The 15,769-nt window shown below is 44.3% G+C and overlaps 1 protein-coding gene across 1 annotated transcript in view; it reads right to left on the bottom strand.

Annotated features, from left to right (window-relative positions):
* ncor2 (nuclear receptor corepressor 2) overlaps positions 1 to 15,769 on the bottom strand; it is a gene marked incomplete in the record, with an annotated part of 132,004 nt that overhangs the window by 17,518 nt on the left and 98,717 nt on the right. Inside the window, 14 exon segments of the mRNA XM_036144553.1 lie at positions 45 to 272; positions 1,052 to 1,252; positions 1,414 to 1,759; positions 3,476 to 3,693; positions 3,779 to 3,871; positions 4,835 to 4,972; positions 5,073 to 5,223; positions 8,919 to 9,010; positions 10,058 to 10,165; positions 10,251 to 10,347; positions 10,470 to 10,606; positions 10,701 to 10,865; positions 13,871 to 14,135; positions 14,623 to 14,740. Of these exon segments, the coding sequence (XP_036000446.1) occupies positions 45 to 272; positions 1,052 to 1,252; positions 1,414 to 1,759; positions 3,476 to 3,693; positions 3,779 to 3,871; positions 4,835 to 4,972; positions 5,073 to 5,223; positions 8,919 to 9,010; positions 10,058 to 10,165; positions 10,251 to 10,347; positions 10,470 to 10,606; positions 10,701 to 10,865; positions 13,871 to 14,135; positions 14,623 to 14,740 (2,357 nt within the window).

The raw sequence follows: 15,769 nt of genomic DNA, 5'->3' as shown, positions 1-15,769 counted from the left end.
ATGAAGGGGGGAATGTGACACAAAGCTGCGTTCGTTTTTTTTACCACGTGGGGCGGCGGAGTAGGAAAGAGAAAGGCCGGCGTCTCGTGGGGCGAGGCGTTGTGCAGCCATGGCGGCGGCGGGCCACTGGTGCATCTGCTGGGAGGTGATGTAATCGTTGATCAGGGTCTGACGGTTCTCCAGGGCCGGCGTGTCGGGGAAACCGCGGATGAAGTAGGGGTAGGGATGCGAGTACGCCGGATTGGGAGCCAGGTGGCGAGGCAGGTAGTAAGCTGAGGTCAATGAAGAACAGAAAACGTAGAAAGTCACATTTAGTCAGTTTGAATCTACATATTTCAGGGTATAATATTGAGATTTCATAAGACAAGCCCACAAAAAGTAGTGCATAATAAGTTGAGAGCAAAATTAAACATGTTTTATTTTCTCCTTTTGTCTAACAAATAAAAACCTAAAACGTGCGATATGTAGTTATTTGAAACTTTGTGGCTCCACCCTTTGTTGCTTTCAGGGTGCATCTGAGCCAGTTTAGCACATCTACAAACAGCAATCCTTGTCTATTCGATGCAAAATGTCTCATGCTCAGTCAGACTGGATGGAGAGCTTCTGTGGACATTCTCAGTTGGTTTGCAGCCGCTAACAGGTTTCCTTCCAGGGTTGCACGGTATTTATTGCCGATCAACTCTGACTACTTTCCCAATCTCTACTAAAAAAATAAGCACCCCCAAAGCCTGATGCTGCCACCTCCATGTTTTACAGACGGCGTGTTTAGGGCGATAGAATACCTCTTTGCCGTTAGACTAAAAAGGTCAGACTTTGGTCTCGTCTGACCACTGAAGCTTATCTGACACAAGCTTACAAACGTGTTTGTGTCAGACTGAGACGGTGCTTCTTGTGGCATTCAGCACGACTTTAATTCGTCAATCAGTGGCTTCTGAATGCAGTTGGTTTTTTCAGACGTTTGTGATTCTGACACAGCAAAATGTAAAAAAAAGTTGAGAGATAATCAACTGGGTCTTAAAAGAAGATGTTTTAAATTCTACTCTGGGTGTACCTGGGTCAATAGGGATCCCCCTAGGCAGCGCTGCAGGATCAAAGTGCAAGGGGATGCGGTACATGTCTGAAGCTCCCAGGCCGGGGAGGAGCCGCTCATAGGCCTGCTGATCTGCTACGCCAGACAGAGGTGACTTAGTGGCCCTCATCTCTCTGGGAGTCGGCGTGGCTTTGCGCTCCTGAGAAGGATTCTTTCCAGACCCTGAATCGGACGGAAAAAGAAAGAGAGAGTCAGGGATTTGAGCTTTGCTAATGGTGAAAAGCGAGGAATGTTGACTGCAACATGGGCCACATTAAGGAGATGTCTAAACACATAATACAGTAAAAAATGAACACTGCTCCATCTATGGTGGATAAACCCACCTTCGTGCTGCCTCTGACTTGCTTCCCTGGGCAGTGGCGATCCACGATGTGAGGGTCCAGGGTAAGGGGTCCTAACAACACCTTTTTCCTCATAAGCCATGGGGCTATAATGGGCCTTGCCTCCCTGCTCTGACGCCAGGGTGAGCGGAGAGGAGCGCGGTATGGGACTGGCTGTGCTGACCACTGCACTGGGCCGTCCCTTGTGCCCCTCCTCATATCGACTTCTGTCTGGACGCATCTCCAGGTGGGAGGTGGCACTGTGATAGGAGCGTGGCGAGCTGGATATAATGGAGCGGACATCGTGGCGTTTCCCCGAGCCAGCGGCCTCCTGCTTTACAGCCGTTCCCTGCAGAGGGAGACAGCAAGAATACATCTGGCTTAGAATCAACAGTGGAAACATCTAGTATCGTCCTGCAGCTCTTCTGACCTTATTTTTAAACAGGTAAAGCTGATAAATAGCTAACTTCTATGCTGCGTTCAGAGCAAACGCCTTCTGAGCGTCTGTCTGGAGCCTCAACGCTCTGACGGCACCTCTGGCACGGTGGCTCCTGTGGAGAGGAGCTACCCTGTTCTTCTCTTCTGCTGGACTCTTTGGAAAATTGCAGATGAAATCGAGTGGTTTGGCTTTATTTTCAGAGAAATACAATATCATCTGCGGCGTGTCTGAATTCACAAATGATTCAGAGGCATTTGGAGGTCGGCGAGTTTCACCACCTACAGCAGGAGCCGCGCATAGACGAGGGTCGCTTTCAGCGCTGTTTACATTAGGGCTGAACGATTTTGCAAAATAATCTAATTGCGATTTTCTTTCTTAATGTTGCGATTTAATGCGATTTTTTTCCAGTTTAATTTATCACGTCTTTTCAAACATATACAAACAACAAATCAATCTGTTTCCTCGCCGTGCGGATTAGTTGCTAAAAGACCCACAGCATTTAAACTCGGAGCAGTAATGATTGCGTTCTGCCTACGACATATTTCAACCAAAATTGCAATTTTGACTTTTCTCTAATTAACTACAAGCAACAAAAATGTTCTCTAAAAAAAGATGTTTGTAAACAAGGACTATTTAAAACAAGAACTTTTAATGTTTCTATTAATCAGAATATTATTCAAGAGAACAGCTTTTAATTGATTTGGACATCAGTCCTTGTTGGACATAAAGTGTAACCAGTCAATGTATTAAACTGATTGACCAGAACTTAATGCTATGTATGATTATATAAACTCTAAAACAAGTAATAAAATTAGATTATCTCACTGCTGCAACTGTCTTCCCTTCCATGGGGAGCAAACCCACTTTAAACATTTTACCAACACCTAATGGACGTGTCTAATTACGTAATTGTTACATAGCCAAAAATTGCAGACTCTGCGATTTGGAAATTGTGTTTTTTTTAAATCGCGATTATATTGAAAATGCGATTAATTGTTCAGCCCTAGTTTACATCTCAACCTAAGACCAGTATGACAAACTGCTGACCGGCACCGGTGCCCGCATCTCCCGGCGGGACAACTACAGGCGTCCCATTTCAGTCCATCTGTCTCAGGTTAGCAAGCATCATTCAGGAGGCTTGATGTTAACATTTATCAGTGATAAGAAGTAAAACAGATTATATTTTTCCTGTCAGAAAATCCCCCACTACGTGACGGAGTCTCTCTGATTGGTTGACGGCCAATTTTCCAACTCTTGCTTTGGCTGCTCTAGAGGCGCTTAAAGCGCGTCGAGCCAAACGGGCAGTGAGAAACCCGCGGGGAGCTTCAACACACGCAGCGCAAGATTGAGGCGCGTCCACCATAGATTTTGCATGTAAACCCGATTCCCTGGATGCTCAAAACGCAGCATTACTCTCCTTCACCTAAGTAAGAATTAGCCATGATTTGGTCGTAGCCCTGTGGGTGGGGATTCATTTTTGAGTACCAAGTTCATGGCGTGTTTATGGAACAAAACAGCTACGTGACTTTTGAGTGTTGGTTGAGCTGGTTAGTGATAAAGCCGACCCAGCTGATGACGAACAACCGGTGCATTCCTAAGTAGCGGTGGATTAGCTGTGTGTTTTACCTGTGATATGATGCCCTCCTTGGCAGGTTGTCTGAGCTCGTCTCTTGGAATGAGGTGGATGGAGCGCCCAGCCTCCTTCACCGTGGGCACGATGGCCTCTCTGCCCTTCATCGGGTCAGAAAGAGAGCTGGCGCCACGGGGCGGGGACGCCTCTCGCCTTATCTGCTTCGCCTCCCTCCTCATGTAGGGATCCTGGGCGTCTAGATGGCGCGGTATCCCTGTAGTCAGAAGGATACCTTGATATAACTTTCATGCGAGTAACTGCATAGGTTAGATGTTTGCAATACGTTTAAAGCGTCGTACCTTGCGAGATGGAGCCTCGTATATGATGGGCATCCTTGTAAGGTGTGTGATGCGGGCTGTCTCTGTCATAGGGCATGGCACGACCGATCAGACCTGTGTGTGAGGAGGAACGAAAGAAAAATAAGATTTGTGACAGTAGTACATGTTTTAGAAGTTAGGGTAGTCCAAACACAATTTTTCTGTTACCGTTTCACTTATTTAATAAGACTCCAGAGAAAGTGCTAATTGGCTACAGTGCATTTCCAGCTGCATGGAGCACAGAGCCGTGCAGTGCTTCCCATCCCCACCTTGTTACTGTTTTTTATTTTACACAAGAAACAACAAAATAAGTAATAAGAAAACTAAATCAAAAACCAAAAGAAGGGTACCTTTAAATTTCAGCACAAAACAAAAACACAACTTATCACCCAGTTATCTAGCCTAAATGTCTGAACATAAAAAATGTGACAAAAAAAAAATCTCCAAATCAGAAAACCCTCCTATCAGGAGCAACAGTATAGCGGCTCCTGCCACTCTTGGTGATGCAGCAGCTAAAATAACAGCATAAATATGCCAAGCAGAGGTTCTGCACGCAGGATTTCCGTGATAGTGTTCCTCCATCTTCAGATCTAGTCTGTGCTCGTCTCGCCCTAAATGCTTCTGCCCAATGATAGCAACGGCCGTCTCATGTGTGGCTTGTTATAGTTCACTTCCAAAAAGTACAATTTGAAGCAAACCACAAAAAAACAAGTCTGCTTAAAAACAAACAAGCAAACCAAATAACTTTACTAGTGTAGATACACTCTCAGAACTGGGATGACGCGCTTCGATAACCTTCATGAGGAAGAAACATGCAGGGCTGAGACGCTCATAAAGCAGTGTTGCATAAAACATAACACCTGTAATAATCAATATGTTTAATCAGCAGTGAAAATGTTTTTTGAGTTAATATTTAGGTCATGCTGCATCTTTTTCTTGTATATCTTTGTATGAACACCATGATAGACCCATACTGGTCCATGACTGGTTGATACAACGCATCAATAAATGCTAAAATGTCAGAAAAATATGTCTTACCTTCACAATTGGGAGCAGACAGGGAGTCTCTCATTGACAGCCCTCTGCCTCCTTCCATGACGTCATAGGAGCGCTTCAGACCTAGAATTTCTCCAGACAGACCTCGGCCGTCTTCTTTGGGAGTCTGAGATGGCGGCCCTGTAAGAAAGGCGAACCCAGGGTTTCATACGAACACTTCAACACCTACTATACTACATGCCAGGTCAGCGAGCATTTTACTCAGAGCTCATGTACTCACGGTCGTACGTGACGATCTGCCCGCTGACGCCCTCGTAGAGAACCTGTCCTTTAGCCGGCGTCTCGTCCCGCTCCCTCTCAGCCCGGCTGGAGCTGTCCTCTGAGATCAGACGCGTTATGGTTTCTCTATACAGCACATCTGCGGGTGTCCCCTGGGGTAACAAGACCAGAAGAGAGGCATAAACCTGGCCTCATCTTTGAAAAGCAGCAGCCGCAGCCTAACTAACTTTGATTAGCGCTTGTTATTATGCAGATTCAGAAGAAACCACCAAACAAACAGCAAACCTGAATAGTTGGCCACATTACTGTCAAACATTTCTCTTTGTATGGCATCAACCCAAATGGCCAAATCATAAAAAAATGCTTTTCTATTACAGCTGCACAATATATAGCAACTATATCGCCATTGCAATAAAACTGTGTGCAGAGGCAATAATGCTAAGGATTGTTTGAAATGCAATATTTTTTGCATAATAAAAGTGTCAAGAATTTATTCTCTACATGTCAATAGTATATTTAGTTAATAAGAGTCCTTACAGCAGTACAAGACCATAACTGAAGAAAGATAATTTTCCAGTATGATAAAGATCACCGAGAGAGTTAAAAGCAATGAGAACGAGAAGGACAAGAGTGAGGGAAATGTTGATTGCACCTTTGTGAGATATATAGTCATTGCAATATTACAATAAGAGTCTCATCACATTCATTTCCTTCAAGCTTTCAGAAATAAATAAATGAATCCAACTGATCTTCAGCTTAATCTGTCCTGCAGGATGGCTGGCGAGTCAGAAACTAAGAAAATGTGGTATTTTTTTCCTACTACTAAACGCACCAGACGTTAGGCCCAACAGTCGCTCTAAAAACATCTCTCTCTAGTGTGTTGATAGAGAAAGAAGACTCAAAGTTTGCTTTTTATTATGAGTTAGACTTTCAAAATGAAAGGCTACGTTCACACTGCAGGGAAATGCAACCCAAATCCTTTTTGCCCATATGTGACTCATATCTGTCTTTTTACAAAAATAAAACCTTTGTGCCACTTTCATATGTGGGACATATTCAGATACGTATCGGACCTTTTTCAAAGCAGCCACAGTCTGAACGGTCATGTCGCATTTATCCGTCTTTCACGTCTCTCGCTAAACACCCACCGTAGCATTTAGCATAAAAGACCGTTGTTAATAGCTGTGCTGCTTTCTTCTGTCGATGTGGTCTTAATATTGTCGGCTCCCATTGCTCAACAGCCTTATGATAATAACAAGGAGAGATGCCAGCCAGTCTCCGCGTTTTTTTTTTTTTTTTTTTTTCTCGAGTTAAAAAAAAAAAAAACTAAACTTTATTGAACACTTCTAAAAACAATTACATTGACCCTTACTTCTGCAAACAGTGCTCTGCTGTGTGACATCTTCTGTTATCTGCACATGCGGGACGCTTTGCGGTCGCATTTAATAGTAATATGAACGGCCACCTAAAAAAAAATCCAATTTAAGCAAAATAAAAAATTCTGAATTAAGCATCAAGACCTGTGGTGTGAACGTAGCCTGAGATGTTTAAAAGGAAAGCGTTTGCTGGACGTGTATGTGCTTCATTCAGCTAGAGAACGAGACTCCCAGCTGATAACCAGATGGCAGAATGGAGCACAAACATTTCTTGTTTTATTTTTTGAGCTTTCAAAGTCTGTCTGTCTAGGAACAGGCTGGATTTGTCAGCGTTACCAGCCTCCAAGGAATCTAGGAGATAAGGATCTAAATTTGCCAAGGGAAACACACACAACGGGGTTTAAGCAATGGTAGCTGCACTATTTGCACAAACGGCTAATATAAGGCTCTAAAGGCGGTTTAAAATATCACCTCTAATAATTTTGTTGTTAAGAATAAAAGTAGAATCCTTTTATGCAGCAACTGCTATTCATGTAATAAAAGTAATAATTATTCTTACAGGAGACTAGAAAAAACATCTTACTTTCTTACATCTTAAAATTGACTCAGAGAAAGAGATCAGAAATAGGCCACCAGTTCTTAATCACTGGAGACGATTATGGGCTTTAAAAGCAGGAGGAATTAGACCCACACCATCTCCATCCTGATGCATAAGGCAGATGCAGAAAAAAAAGCTGCTGTTTTTTTTTTTCACACACTTCAGGAACAGCTGAAACGTTGCTCAACATTGTCTACGTTACGCACGTCTATGAAATTTGCATGTTGCTGAAGCAGCATTGTACCATCGGTAACACTTCTACAGCTCCGCTGCATTAACAAGCAGAACCTTTGCGGCCTACAGCACACATCTAATAGATAGACGTCAGGCCGATTTCACCCAGGCCAGGCGTGCAATCAGGAAAAACCGAGCAGAGAACACCGAAGCAAAAGACCTCCAAACGCAGCAAAGGTGAAACGGCACGAAAGCGGAACACAACATCGACGGCCTAAACCTTGAATAACATCACTTGTGCTCAGCATGAGTCATATTTCTCCACGCACCGATTGGTCAAGAGACGATTGCATGAGCTGATGGCGAAAAAGAAGAGGCAGCAGTTACTGGGAGAGGCCTTGTAATCTGATGGCTGCAGCTTTTCCAAGAAGTGTTTACCGAAAGCGGGGGAGGGGGGGGTGGGGGGGGGGGTGGATGTCGCTTTACGAGATAGCAATGACAGAAACTGTCCTCACCTGCTCTCCGACAAAAACCCTCAAACACACACACATGTACCTATCAATCCCCCCAGAGTCAGGCTACACGACAGGACAAATGCTCCTCGTCGCTCATTTTTCCTTCATGTTTGGTCGACGGCCTCCCCAGCGCTTGTTTTCCCCTCCTGTGCCAGTTGGACGCCATGCTGGAGCGCGGGTATATCAGTGACCGGGTTTAGCCAGCATCTGAAGTACACGGATAAATAAAAGAGGGAACAGATGCGGCACAGCGTGTACCCGTTGCTACGGCTACGGCTCCATTCAGAGCCGTGTTTATGTCACACAGCGGCTCAGAAACCCGCCGGCCGCCGCGCTCGCTCTGCCGTTTGACCTCTCACCAACTCGCTGGGCCGGTTCTCGCTTACATCACAAGAGCAAACGATGAACGGGCACAAAAGCAGCTCCGTGTTTGAGGACAGCAGCTTCGTCTTGTGTGTTCAGAGGGCAAAGACTGCATCAGATTTTTTTTTGAAAACTAGTGCAAAAGATCAGAGGATGTGGGGTTGGGGGGGGGGTTCAGCCTGCCTGTGGCATGAACCTTAACACGGTTTTACAGTGTTGGTTTCAGTTCCTTCTAACTGTATGTCCTCCTTCTCTGGTGAATCTCATTAACCTCAGCAAAGCTCTCTGAACTGTAGATTCTGGGCATAGACAGGATAAAACGTACAGCCCTACAAGTATATTCTCCTATACCGGGTCCCTTTTTTTTTAAACGCATTTCAGATAATGTTGAGAGATTTTCAAAAAGAGGAAGAGAACCGCCAGCTCTCGGTCAAGAAGCGACTCAAACTTGCACAGTCAGCCCCTGTGTTTGTAACGCTCACAGGAGAGGCTCGTCGCTTTCAGCACAGAGTTAGTGTGAGACTCATCACACTGTCGTATCCGCCCAAAAAAAAGGATGAGCCCGAGATCATTATAGGGGAAAAACGGGGACTATACTAGGCACAATTTTTTTTTAAAATAGATCAAATGTTAAAAAGATAGATAAAAAAACAACATTTTGGAATAAAGGTGATAGATGAATAAACATATTGAAGGTTATGTATATAATGTGCTGGAAATATCTTAGTTGTGATAAATCAGTGAAGACGTAACATCAGTGTTTGCAAAGATACGTCATTTATGTTTTGCTTTGTTGTTCCTGGTTATCTGGTCCAGCTCACCTGTGTGATGGAGCCTCCTCGGTAGGAAACTGCAGACTCGGGGTGGATTCTAGTCCCAGGAAGACCCTTGGTGATGCTGCCTCCTTGGACGGCTGCAACAGAAGATACAGATTTTAAAACAGGAGTGTAGCATAAAGCACCACCATATGAACAGACTGCCGTACTCCAAGGAGCCAGTGGTCTAACAGTGTTTGTCTAAAAAACGTAAAAATGCGGCGACGCTCCGATCACAGACGTTGGCAGATCTCGTAAAACTCGGACCCGCCGGTTCAGATTACACCTGATTACAGTTTTTCTTTAAGGACTACAAAATAAACAATATATAATTTTTCTTTACTGTCTGGAAAAATTTTAAGTTAAAAAAAAAATCAATGAAATGTTCACAGTGCAATTAAAGATTTCACTTTCTCAAATAGGACATATGGGACAAATGGATTGTTACAGACAAAACTTTCAGTCGTTTCTGCTCCTCACGGTAGCATTATCCTCATAATGGGATATGCTCTCTCCATTTTCCTAATAAGCATTTATCTCATCATGGCAATCTTTGATTTATTGGTGATTGTAACATCTTTTAAATAGCCTCGGTTACGACGCATCACCGTTCAACATAAACAACTCTTCTTGCATCTCCTAGCAGCTGGAACACCCAGAGGAGAGACATCCAGGTTCTCGCCTACGGTGGGCACGCAGACCCGTATGTTGCCTGTATGTTGTGTCACAGAGAAGGCTAGGGCTATTCTCCACACCCTCCAATCAAAAAGCCTCTCCTTTGTGATGGGCATTCCCTCGTGGGACTTTTCCTATTCAGACATGCCCCTGAGTCTGGTTAGCAGAACTGCACGGAAACAAGGGCAAACATGCAGTGGTCAGGTTTCCTACCCAAAGAATCCCCAACCTGGGGTCGTGCCAGAGAAGTCGGCGGGGATGCAAGGTTCAAATAACAAAAAGGCACTTTTGCAAATGTTTTGCACGCGTACAAAATAATAAATGAAATAACGTCCAGATGAAACGTTCGTGCTTTAAACGGGGATGTTATCTGTTCCAACCCTACAGAGCCACAAGCACAAAAGGCACAGCTCCAGGTCCCATCAGTAGTCTATAAAAACACAAGAATGGGAGGAGGCGCTGGCACCCACCACGCGCAGAGGAGGAGGCATCGTGAGCTGGTCCCGGGTTTGACAAACCATCAGCTTGGGAGGAGCTGTGGGGAGACAACTGTTCCTGCTTCACCACTGGGAAAGTACCTGCAGTGTAACAGAGCAGGTCAGAGTGTCAGAGACAGAAGAGCATGTAAAACAATATTCAGAATAAATGGACGGCTTTCCTTACCAACTTTCTTCTCCATCCAAGACAAGCCCATTGGCGCGGAGGGCATCTTTGCGTGCTCCAGCCCGTGCGCTGCACTGTGCAATTGCACTGGCGTTCCCTGGACAAACAAATCATGTAAAACACATCAACGCCGTTCCTCCCTTTAACAGATTACTTTAGTTAAACTTAAAAAAAAAAATGTCTTTATAGAAGATTTATTTTATTCCCACGCCCATGTACCTGCGTAATAGAGCCTCCAGGCTTGTTGGAGGAGATGAGAGGAGGGGGGTCGGGCATCGAGAGGGGTCTCACTGGCGCTAACCGCACACTATCCTGTGGCAGGCCGGCGTGTGAGGCGTGGCCCACCTGTTGGAACGCTGGAAGACAAAAAACGCTTCGTTAAATTTAGGAGCACAGCAGAAACGCACAGCTCTATTGACGACGACTGCAAAAAAGACGGAGATTGCTCACCGTTGAAGTGGAGCAGGTGTTGGTCGTGACTTATCTTGGGCATGTCTCGTGGGGGCATGGGGTACTGCGAGGGAACTGGCCGACCCAAGCTGGAGGTCCTGAGGTCATCGGGGCCCAGCGCCTGCTTCTTGGCGTCGCCATGTGGAGAGAAAGCTCGGGACTTTTCTGCAACATCAACACCAAATAAATGAAAAATTCAAATAAATAGCCAGCACCAAAATAAAACAAGAAGCTGGACTGCGTCTAATCTAATAAGTCCTCCTTTATGCCACTAAACTTTGACCCGTTTCTCTTTTACGAACACCTTCCTCTGTTTATGTAATGACCGGGAATCTTTGCCGGTCATAAACAAAGACGACCTGTCGCTTCGTGCCACGTTTGCTGCCGCAGTGACTCACATCTGAATTAGCAGAAGGGCAGACACGTAAAAAAAATACACAATCTAAAATTTCATCTAAAGAGGATTAGTAAAAACCCGCCAATGAGGGTCACAGAGCTGCACCGTGCTAAAGTCGTCGTGACAAAGAAGCAGTGGGTGAACCTAATCGGTTTAGGAGCACAGCCACAATGCCTCTGCTGCTTTGAAGGGAAAGCGCATCCTCTTAGCATTTTCTGCTGCATGCAAACAAATCAGCACAAACTACATCGCCGTCTCACCACAAAAGACGTTTAGGCGGGAGATTCACGCGGCGCGGCGACGGTTTCACTGAATCCTGCCGTTAAACCTTCAAACTTCAAGCTAAACGCAGAACTTTATCCAGTTATTTTTAGCTAAAACTAAAAACAAATCAGCTAGGGTTTGTATTAGTTTTCATTTCAAAACGCCTATCGCACAGAATATGACACCTGTTTGTTCTGCACTAGAACGAGCCAATATTAGCTGCTTATTTTGGTTGGACTATTTGCACAGACGGATTTCTGCAGCCATGCTGCTACCAAGCAGATCTGCTTCTCCTAATTTTCTAACTGTAGGTTTTTTTTTTAAGCATTAGTTTCAGTAATACGGGGCGTTTCTTTTGTTTCCACACAACTGCCCGTTTTTCTCTCCACCAGAAATGTAACACGGGAGAAAAAAAGCGCAGGGGCCAGCTGACCATCAGTGTGGGGACAACAGGTGGGAAAAGTGTTAACCCATAATTCAATAAGCTGGAGAAATCCCCGTCACTCAAGCAATTTCTCTGGAATTTCACGAAAACTACTTTAAACTGCAATTGGACAGAAAACATTAGCGGCCTTAAAAAACAAACTATTTAAAACCCTGGTACACCACGGGTATCCCTAAAGCCCCATGTTTAGTACTGCCAATAACATAAATGCCCATAAACTGACCCTTTAGTATCTATCTGAGTCTCTGTGAGGGCAACTAGGAGCTTTGTTAGCATTTTTTTTTTGTCCTGGGAGCTTTAAATAAAAGCTTGCAGGACACAGAGTACACAGCTGCTCTGAACCGTTAGGTAGAGAGAAATGCCTCCATTTGTCTAAAATGTGCTCACGTCTTGCATCGCGCTATAGAATAAAACTATACTCCCTTCTGGGTCAGTAGCAGCAACCGGTTCATTTATCAGAACCGCTGTCCGGGAGCGTCCCAGAAACAGTTAAAGGCCCTAAACACTGAAGAACAGACTGAAGGTCAGAGCCGCTAGAAAAGACCTACTTAGTGAAAGTAGATCAGATGCTACTACAGCTGGATGTTGAGCAGGACTTTAGGACTCCTCTGATTCCAAGTTATTGCTTCATCCAGCATATTTATTCATTTCTACACCTATAAATACATTAGTGAATCATACAGGCTAGGCATGGACCATTTACTTGTATGGAGGTGTACTAAAAATTTCTAAAAATATGGGTTCCAGACTGTAGTGGTTTTCTGTCATACCTTTTTGACAGTTTTAAGTCCTTTTTTTGAGATGCCAGAGAAAGCGATGGAGGGACCGGAGCACAATCCAGTTGCACGGAGCTCCCTCCTACCTCTTATTGCTGGGTACTGCTAGCTAGCTTGCTGGAATAAGGCTACTACACTGCAAAAACGGAACTAGAAATAAGTAAAATGTTCTTAAAATTTGTGTATTTGTCCTTGATTTGAGCAGGTAAATAAGATGAATTGCCAATGGAATAATAATTTTGCACTTAGAATAGGAACAATTCATCTCAATCATCTTATTTCAAGTACAGGATGTCTAATTATCTTATTTTAAGGGGTCAAAATACTCATTCCATTGGCAGATAATCTTAATAACTTGCTCAAATCAAGGATAAATACACTAACTTTAACAACATTTTACTTATTTTTTTTGTGTTTTATTCCCAACACAGGGAAATGCTCCCTGCAAGCCTCTACTGTGACGGAAAAACACCGACAGTCATGGTATGGAAACCCAGGGTCTGCCGCTGGTATCTTTCATCGAGGTGACACAGTCCTTTTGATTGGCTAACAGCTTGTTTTTCTCGACTAACTCAATAAAAAGCAGAATGAGGAACAGGTATAAAAGTCTATGACAAACAGCTAAATGTATTCAGTGGTTTATTCTTCCCCGATGCTCCAAGTATATGGGCCAACAACAAGAGAAGCCTAACACACTGCAAAAACGGATGTAAAAATAAGTAAAATGTTCTTAAAATTAGTGTTTTTGTCCTAGATTTGAGCAGGTAAATAAGATTATCTGCCAATGGAATGAGTATTTTGACACCTAAAATAAGATAATTAGATATACTGCGCTTGAAATAAAATGGAGATAAATTGTTTCTTTTTTTAAGTGCAAAAATCTTATTCTATTGGCAGATCATCTTATTTACGTGCTCAAATCAAGGAAAAAGACACAAATTTTAAGAAAATGCTACTTATTTTTAGTTCTGTTTTTGCAGTGCAACGAGTGCAGATAAAGTTGCTATAAACTAATCAGTCTAGCAGCTGCAGAAATCGATGGCTGCTATTCTGGCAGAAAGGGAAGCCATTACACTGTGTTATACTTTTTCTGTTGCCTATTCTTTTATGTAGACACCGTGAGCCTCTGTTGTGGTTTTCATTCATTACCGTACTGCAGGAATCTCATACCATGACTTTTATAGACAAACATTGGAGGACAGCAAATAATATAAATGTTTAGTATAAAGGTTGTGGGCTGGTACAGGTTCTAAACTGTACCGCTCAGAGCGGGGATGGAGTTGCGTACCGTCCTTTTCGCTGGCGGAGGGGCTTCGTGGGCGAACTCGGGGGCTGCTGGTGAGGAGGCCCTCTCGCTCTCTCTCTGCCTGAGGGGCGTAAGGCTGCTGTTTGCTTGGCTGGCCAGAAGGCTGCTGCTGCTGCAGTTTGACTTCCTGAGAGGACTCCCCGTGAGCCATCTTGATCTGCTCCTGGTACAGTTCCAAGGCGTGGGGGGGCTGCACTGCTTTCCCACTCCCACTCCGCTGAGTGCCCTGCACAGAGGCCTCTGGCATCTTCGCACCAGAGAACACAGAAACAAGACGGTTACATGCATGACAGTCACATAACACAAGCCAGCGCCTACAAGGCACTGACATATGGTTGGGCTGCTTACAGTATCTGATCAACAGGATAGCAAAAACTCATCTCTTCTTTCTTGGCGAGCTAAAGTTTCACTAATCCCAGGCATCTTGTTTCTGCCCAACAAAGTAATCTATCCCATCATCGCCCATCTGTCTGCCTTATCTTAAACAAATATGACTTCACGATTTCACCTGCTGTACTGCTTTTCCCTTTTTTTTTTTCTTTTGCAAGTTGAGAAATGGGGACAGAACAGAGACGGCTGCTGAGATAAAGTGAGCTGTTTTTAGGTACAGAACACAACTGATGGCAAAGCCTTGTTTCCAAAGCAGCAAAGGCGGCGATGTTGTTCAATCCTTTCGTCTGTCCATGCGTAGCGAAAAGAAGGGACACGCAAGAAGACCCTGCGGAACAACTCACGATGGGCGGTATGGCTGCAGCTCTCTGTTTGAGCTGTTTCAGATCCATGGGCTTCTGCAGAGAAGATATGACCCCGTCGTGGGAGAAGTTCAGCAGGCTGGGCCGTGGAGACGTCATCCTATAAAACACACAGACAGAAGGCATCAACAGGCTGACGGGGGAGATCCAGCGCTTCCTGTTTACTGTGCGTGCAAACAGATGACGAACATCAGCATTTCAAAGCGCCTGGTGCCGTTTGCTTTGAATATCTGTGACCACATTACGGACATAGGACCTGATGAATTAAAGCGCTTTAACAGAGAGGTATCTTAATACAAAAAAATAAAAAAAAGAAGAATGTTGAACAGATTAAACTCCAATGTCAAAACTTATTTCTGGAAATGACGTCAAGCTAAGCAGTTGGAAAATCGGGAGAATATGTTAGTTGCTGTGCCCAGTGAACTTGCTAACTACTGTTATTTACACCGGATGAAAACAACCAACAGTGTAAGAACAGTTAATTGATAGACCTCGTATGGGAATACGTTTGCAACTGAGAAACACCCGGACAGAAAACAATAGCAAACAGGCTAATTAATTAGCCACAGGCTGAAACTGGACAATTCTCCATTAACTGGCCCTGGGTGGTAATCTTTAGGTCAAATACCATAAAATCTGACTGAAGCGCATCAACAAACAGCGTGTTGTTGGATGTGCTTGTTTTTCAGCTGAGTCAAAACATCCGATAACGGTTAGCGATGCTGAACCCTGTTTCTCTCCTAGAGACAGCTACTGAGCCTTCACTGGGACCAACTGCATGTGATCCCATTGATCCTCTAGACTTGAAAACTGGCTCAGAGTGTATCTGCTTAGCTGTGTCTCTCTCCTAAATGAAGCCACTAAAAGAGCTGGCCATTCACTTTTCCTTTGCTTTAACGTAGAAGGTATTCTTGGATCAACCGGTTGGTGGCAATTGGCCGTTCACACTGAGTCTGGTTCTGCCGGAGGTTTCTCCCTGTTAAAGGGGGAGTTTTCCTCTCCACTGTCGCTACATGCATGCTTGGTATGAGGGTGCGCTGCTAAGTCAACGACACAATGCAGACGACTGTCCGCTGTTGCTTCGCACTCATCCCGGAGGAGTCACACTTGATAGCATTGCTTGATAACT

This window comes from Fundulus heteroclitus, chromosome 12 (assembly GCF_011125445.2).
Source record: "Fundulus heteroclitus isolate FHET01 chromosome 12, MU-UCD_Fhet_4.1, whole genome shotgun sequence".
In the NCBI taxonomy this organism is placed as follows: Eukaryota; Metazoa; Chordata; class Actinopteri; order Cyprinodontiformes; family Fundulidae; genus Fundulus; species Fundulus heteroclitus.
The sequence above is the reverse complement of the archived record's forward strand: the minus strand, read 5'-3'. Positions and strand labels throughout refer to the sequence as shown.